The sequence below is a fragment of the Lethenteron reissneri genome, chromosome 3, assembly GCF_015708825.2.
Source record: "Lethenteron reissneri isolate LAM-NWPU_2019-01 chromosome 3, ASM1570882v1, whole genome shotgun sequence".
Classification (NCBI taxonomy): Eukaryota; Metazoa; Chordata; class Hyperoartia; order Petromyzontiformes; family Petromyzontidae; genus Lethenteron; species Lethenteron reissneri.
The window spans coordinates 775,080-782,504 of record NC_083781.1 but is presented as its reverse complement, the minus strand read 5'-3'; the positions used below and the strand labels follow the sequence as shown (position 1 = coordinate 782,504).

The window sequence follows — 7,425 nt, the reverse complement described above, 5'->3', positions numbered from 1 at the left end:
AATAAACTTGAGTGGTTTGTTTTAATAGTGAGTATATAAACAAACAAGATGTATTGTAAGAGTCACTTTATTTTTCATTAATATTAAAGAAGTGAAGTTGCCTTTACATGCTTAAGCTGTTAATTTATTCATTGCATGGGTGGACCTTATCCTTATCAATCATCCAGACATTTGCCCCCCCTGAGAGATTTTGCAGAAGCCGCCACTGGATTATTTGTCTGTCTGTCGTGCATATTTGTCTGTCGTGCACGAATGCGCTGTCCAACCAAGTTCCTGCCTGCCCACTCCGAAGGAACGTGTTCATTATTATCATGGATATTGGTCGCGATAGCCGTGGGTAATATTCACGAGCTCGTGCGCTCACGCCCCGTCTGCTGCTTAATATTCATGAGGTGTTGTGTAAAGCCCCGCCCTTTTAATTAATATTAAAGAGCACGTGGACGCCATCACCGCCCTAAGCCAATCACAAAGCGCATGTGCCCTCACAGCCTCCTCCCCACCCTCGGAGTTAATATTCATGAGCGGCTGCCCAATCAGCGCCGCTCTGCTGATGAATATTCATGAGGCGCCGGAGCCCCGCCCCCACGCCCTGCTGACCGTCGTCGAGCGCGCGCCGCCCGCACTGTACACGCGGCTGGCGGGCTCCGTGGCCCCCACGCGCTTCTCGCTCCGCGCTCCCCGTGGCGGCGGCGGCGGCGGCGGCGGCGCGAGTCGGGGCCCAGAGCGGGGCGGGTCGGGGCCCAGAGCGGGGCGGGTCGGGGTTTCTCGCCGGCCCCTCCGGCCCGTGACTCCTCCTCCTGCCGCTGAGGGGAACGCAGCTCGGCTCCGCCGGAGTCCGGGCGGCAGCGACTGAAATCAGTCCCGGAGCTGCCTCGGGTCGGTTCGAGCCAGAACCCAGCTCGGTCCTGCCCAGTGCTGCTGTTGTTGCCGGAACTGCTGCTGTAGCTGCTGTTGGTGCTGCTGTTGGTGCTGGGTGGAGGTGGTGGGGAGACTCCGATGGCCGACCGCGAGAGAAATAAAAAGTCCCTGCACGAGCTGCTCCGGAGGCCGGGGAACGAGTGCTGCGCCGACTGCGGTTTGCCAGGTGAGAGGACCCGGGGCAGCAGCAGCAGCCCCCAGCAGCAGCCTTACGATTACACTGAGACCGAGAGAGGAACACATTGATTAGAGCTCCTACACGGGTCATTTACATCGTCCACATTATTCAGAGAAGTGGCCTTGAGCGGACACGCCACGGCTGCTGAAGGGAGCATGGACGATGGTCAGAAATGCTTAAGTGGCAGCCCAAAGAGTGAGGACGACCATCCGAGCGGATGGAGCGATTAGATCGGGGCATGCGCAGGTGCGCGGTGAGCTTGGCAGCGAGGCCCTCGTCTAGCAGTGGATTGATCATGGTTGATGAGACCAGCCGTTCATTTAACCCCTTAACGTGGTGTCGGAGAGTGATGCACAGGTCACAGTGGTTGTCTTACAGAGGGCCTTGTAGGGAAACTTGTCCCCGCCACAGGAACGAAGAATGGCCAACCTTAAGGGCCGCCAAAGGAGATGAGCACCGCCCCATTGAAACACAAGTTCTCAACGTTTCGGGCAGAGACCCTTATTCTGGGGGCTATATTTCGATAGCGAGCCCGATCCTCCGTGGTCTCTCGCCCGGTACAAATATAATTAGAATGTACTACTATAATTTACTAATATAATGAGCCAAGAATGTGTGTCCCGCGCGTGACTTCACTCCACGTTGGCCAGCCCCCCTCATTAATAATCATGAACAGGTGACGTCACTCCACATGGACCCCCCCCTCATTAATAATCATGAGCGGGGGACGTCACTCCATGTAGCACCCCCCTCATTCATAATCATGAGCGGGTGACGTCACTCCATGTAGAACCCCCCCCCCCCCCCACATTAATAATCATGAGCAGGTGACGTCACTCCACATGGAACAGCCCCCCTCAATCGTGAAGTGGTGACGTCTTCCAAATGACCCCCCCCCCCCGCCATTGATAATAATTAGCGGGTGACGTCACTCCACATGGGGGGGCGAGGCGCCTCCTCCCCCCCCCTCGGCGTCAACTCACAGCCCTCAATCTCGATTTGAAGTTTTACAGCCCTCACGACAAAGGCAAGAACCCTCACGTCACGCGATCTCCGTCACGCTGTTGAGACATCGAAGTTAAAAGGACGTCATGATGAACCTTTACATTTAACGAGTCTGTGTCACCGCGGCCTTACAAATTGCACGTCAATTGATGCAATAAATATCACGTCGCGGTCTGCTTATTGCTTGCAAGTCTCAGATTTACTGAAATACACCCGTGCTTTGGACGGTCAAAAGGCTAGTGATTTATAGACTTGTGAATCCACTGCTGGATGAAGGCCTCGCTACCCCGTGTCGGTCATGGGGGGTTTTGCTCGTTCACCACCCTGGTCCAGACCTATTTTACTGATATCCACTCGCCATTGATGCTCTAGCGACGTAATCATCATTGGGACAGTGGTTTCAACACGATGCAGTGTTTTCATCTACACGTCCTTGTGCTGGAGATGCGAGACTGCGTGTGTGTGTGTATTAATCTGGTATTTCAACCAGATCCTGGGATTCCCGTCGGCCAAATCAGCCTTAAATTCATACCTAGTGCGGTGTGTAAACAGCGCTGTGGTGCTAGCCACCCACCCCCTCGTGTGCTGTGCCGACCTTAATAGGTGCTCGTTAACAACACTGACCCCAAAGAGTTTGGCGTTAAAGGCCTATCGGGGGATCTTTGTTTTTATCTGGAAAAGCGATGAAGCGTGGCCTCTGCATTACCAAAGGCCTCCCGCATAAGAAGCCGTGCCCTCGGGAGCCCCATCGCGCCACCGTTGCAGCTCATTACTCAGAGGCGCAATCAGTCGCACGCGGTGGCGTGGCCGCCCGGTAAAGACGAATGTCCTCACACCGGCCTGCCTTCCCCTCACGCTGTGGGGGGAGGACGCCTCTTCTCCCGTGCTGTGCCCATTGACCGGGATGACAGCCTCATCCTTTCTCCTGGCTCACCATGATTTCCTCAGCTCCTCTGCCCTCAGTGTGACTGGAGTTATGGGCGGTCTTAATATCAGCGATACGAGTTTAGTGCTTTTGCTGGTATTTGCGCCGTTCTGATAGTGTGAGGCTATCGCGAAGGAACAGGGGCTACTGTAATTTAATAGCAGGGGACGATGTTGCTATGGGTATTCCCAATTGTCATGTTTAAAATTTGACAACATTTGGCAAGATTTGGATTATGGCTTAGGTGCTCGATGGCTCGCTATTTTTCGATGTACGTCTCAGGATCTGTACCCCGCCCACTGTGAAGCATAACGGCGGAGTGGTTCACGGTTAATACACACCGCGAAAGTAACCAGATGGGCCTGTCGGTCTAGAACCACGAACCTCTGCGACAAGCAGAGAACACGCGATTGCTGGGCTATGTCACCGGCAGTACAGCGCGCAAGAGGCAGCGATATCACTCCCTGGCCTCAGGGTCTTGGAAGTACATTGATCGGTACTGTATATAAATTAGAGCACTGTGGTGCGATAGCGCCCCATGTAGGTCTGTGTCAACATTCAAAAGTATGCCCTGCTCAAGTAAGCAACTGAAGCCGTGCTCATCTCCGCTTTACAGCCCTGAGCCAGTGGTGGAAACTCCATGTTCCTATGGTGGGGGTGAGTGTCATCCATAGGACAACCACCGTTGTCGTCGCCAGAAAGTGGTTCTCATATTGACCCCGTTGGGATGATAGGCCCCGGTGCCATGTAGGGCGGTAGATTCTATTTTCACATGGCATTGACTCAGATTGTTAAACTGTTAATGGAGATTTATATGGTAATATGTGTGGTGTGTTCATGGGATACATTATGTTATTAGTGGCGCCTATTGTCTTGTGCTCACATAATCTACATTCACTTCGTATTGGGCAGTACAGCGTAGTCACGGTTGTGTGATCTATATGTATGTGTTGAATCAGTAAGCCAACAAGTACTGTGAACGTGTACACATGCACGTTATGCGTGAGTAATGGACGGAAGGTTTCTGTATCTCGAGAGTCGGGTCTGTGACTCAGAGCCAGGCTTAACAAAATCCATACTTTCCGTTTGGACTCTTTCCCCTAGACGTCTTAAGCTAACAGAAAACATGTGAGTAACACGTACATTAAATAATAATATAATATACATACTTGTTCATATATTTACACGAGTGGTGGGTGAAACTTTTTTGGTAAACGGATATTAGAATATTGAACTACAGACGCAATAGTCGAGTTCATAAGCGTGCTGTAAACACTGACAAATAGCGGTGTTCCTGCATTCATCAGGGAAAGCCTTAATCACCGGGCTTCCATTTAGAAGTAAGAGAAATATTTTATTCAAGTCCAAATGACCAAGGTTTTATTCCATCGGGATAATAGGAGTTTCAGTTGACCGCTTTGAGGGAAGGCATAATAGGAGTGGATAAAGGGGCACGGATAAGTGTCTTCATCTTGTTCTATGCGAAGATTTTTTAAAATCTAAAACAATCCAGACTTCTTTTGAAATTATTTGACCAAATTTTCCAAATGCAACAACAAAGACCCGAGTGAATTGATCTGCGATAAAAGATTTAAAGTGACTTTTGTATATGCAATATAAATGCCAAAATGAATCTTCATTCCTCCGTGTTTATACGTGGCTAGGTGTGGTTATGAGTCTGGCCGGGTGGTGCTTGCGGTGAGACTGCTTGATTCACCCTGAACGTCGTGAGTTGACGTCCTGGTCAGGAATTGCCTCCCCACAACATCCCTCTCCCCCAGTTAGTAAAATGAATGCTGCACCATTTCGTGAAGATTCACCAGTGGTCCCCCGATGCAGAGGTTGGCCCCTGCTGCCATAGGATCGTGAAATGTCCAAGTGATTCGGGGAATTCCACAGAGATCGGTGCCACCCCAGTGATAAGACAAACAAAGCCATGCAATGAAACTGGCATGAGCCAAACATCCTCGTGCTGGAAAATTCACTGAAAATTACTCGGTTGGTATTACACATAGCAATACTGCCAAAAGTCGGCAGGACTCCTGAAAAAGTATCTTGAGCCTCTGAGAGGCGTTTCTGGGTGAACGAGTACAGTATAACAAAAGTGATTATTAAAATAATCGTGATAAGACTGGGTACTTGCCAGCACTGTACAGTGTTCCATAAAGTAGTTACATTTACTACACGGGTGCAGTAAGAGTTATGTCCAAGCACTGTATCACATTTATGCAGGTAGAGGAAGTAAGACGTGATATTAATAGATGCCGCAGCTCTGCGACCAACGCGGGTGGTGGTGGCGGCTTGTAAATAACATTTGCTCATGCTATAATTTCCATCGCCAGTTCTGTAAAAACGGATTGGGCGCTGGCATTTTGTGGAAGAAAAACTAACAATGATTCATGATTGGTTGAGAAACATTTGAAGAATTGCAGTATTTTAAAATTATTTTATAGAGATTTAAAGGGAATATAAAATGACTAGTTTTTTTCGATGACTCGTTTGGGTTTGTGATTCTGTTTTGATTTAAGCCGATATCTGGATTCATTTTTACAGACCAATGAAACGCAAAACCATTACTTAATACCGTTTGAGGTAATGAAATAGGAAATTGACAGTCTGCCTGCTGGTCGGCATGTTTAATTCATGTGTCAGGACAGTGGTTGCCAATGCATACAGATCACAATGCAAAGCCAACAGCCAAAGCATAGTTGCTCCCATTTCTGAGGCCAAATCAGATTAAAATCATCACTAAATAAATAAGCAGACAATACGTCTTCGCCGTGTATCTGTTGCTGCACATAAATAAAAGTATTTGTTACACATCCTATCAGCCGCTTGCCCTTTGGAGGAGTGCATTATTTAAGCAGCTTTGGGTTCAACGCAAGCAAACCCTGGGCCAGTTTCGACAAACAGGTATCCCTCGATTTACGAAAGGGATGCATTCTTCAAAAAACACGCTCAAAACGACATTTCGTAAATCATTGTAACCTAAAAATGTACACCTAGATCACTTTTCACAATACAAATAAAAATAACAAACGATTGAATAATAATTTATTTTAAGCAAAAATGACTCCCATTTTCAGGGACCTCACCAAAAGGTTTGCAAATTGGAATGACTGGAAAGGTGATGTGGAGGCATTGCTGTTTCACTGCAGGGACACCGTGACGCTATCACAAATCTGAATCTTTATTTAGACTGCAGAAGGAATCTGATAAACCACAAAGCTCTTTTTCACAGATGTCCAGTAGTGGATGGATGACTCAGCCTCCCGAGTGGCTCTTGTTTGATTTCGTGGCGCGTGCTGTATGATGTTTTGATTACGTGGAATATTCGACTTCATTAATCGAAAAATGTCCATAATTTTGGAATTGCGTAAACGCGAAATTTTGTAAACCAAACGTTCGTAAATCGAGGGATACCTGGAGTGTCTCATGAACAGTCGCGCTAATGCTGGTCAACTGCCAGGTGGTATAAGGAAAGAGGGACCCTCTTTCAGAAATGGCTCCTAGTTTGACACAATTGTATAATACATGATACAAATGATCAAAAGTGTTGTGGAGAATATAACTATGTAATCAATCTCCTTCATTGATCAGTTCGTCAGCATTGGTTATAGCATTGTATTGAACCAATGCTGCTGAAATTATGGCATTCCAGGGGTTGGTTAATGGGGGAAAAAACATGAATTGTCTGCTTATTTATTTTGTAACTTATATTGGCCAGTGATGCTAATGATTATAGTGTTCAAAGCAATAACATAATTTCCCAATGATGTTAGCCATAGCCAGAAATAAAATTCAGGTTATTGGGCTCATAGTGCGTGGACAAAACTTGTGCCAATGCTTCACCCAGAATAAATGAATCTTTGCTAACTTGAATAATGTACTGAAATACAATAAAGTATTGTAATTGGATTGAATTAAAAAAACACAGTTAAGATGCTTATAAAATGTTGATTAGTCATTAATCAGAGATTGATTATATATCGAAATTACCCCAGTGCCAATGAGGTTATGGTGTGAAGGTCACGAAGGTCCAGGCTGTGGGTGTTGGGAGCTCACGCGGTAGTCACTTGCCATGGCTGTGGACCCGAGCTGTGGCGGGCACCACCACCCACGTCTCTGCGTGTGCTCGCGGCCCTGAGCCAACATGGAACTCGTGCGTGCACACCTGTGCTTGCGGCCTCGCAGGAGTCGTCCTTTCTAGCCAAGCTCGCCCCACGTGCCCGGCCAACATCCAGCACGTTTGGCAGGCAAACCGCATTTTCTGGTTCCTCTTTCCCATAATGTTGTGCTGTGGTTTGAATAGTGTGAGGGAGAACAGAACACCACAGAGACGTCATTTGTTCTAGGTTTTGAAGGATTTATTTCTCGGAGGAGTGTTGCTGGGTGGTGT

At 47.9% G+C, this 7,425-nt stretch overlaps 1 protein-coding gene across 2 annotated transcripts in view; it reads left to right on the top strand.

Annotated features, from left to right (window-relative positions):
• Positions 1-617: 617 nt before the first annotated feature.
• LOC133344780 (arf-GAP with dual PH domain-containing protein 1-like) overlaps positions 618-7,425 on the top strand; it is a 47,005-nt gene continuing 40,197 nt past the window's right edge. Inside the window, exon 1 of one of the 2 annotated variants that reach the window (XM_061554954.1) lies at positions 618-1,084. In XM_061554954.1, the coding sequence (XP_061410938.1) occupies positions 997-1,084 (88 nt within the window). In that variant the 5' untranslated portion in view covers positions 618-996. The remainder of the gene's footprint in view (positions 1,085-7,425) is intronic. The other variant, XM_061554945.1, reaches the window with a different exon arrangement.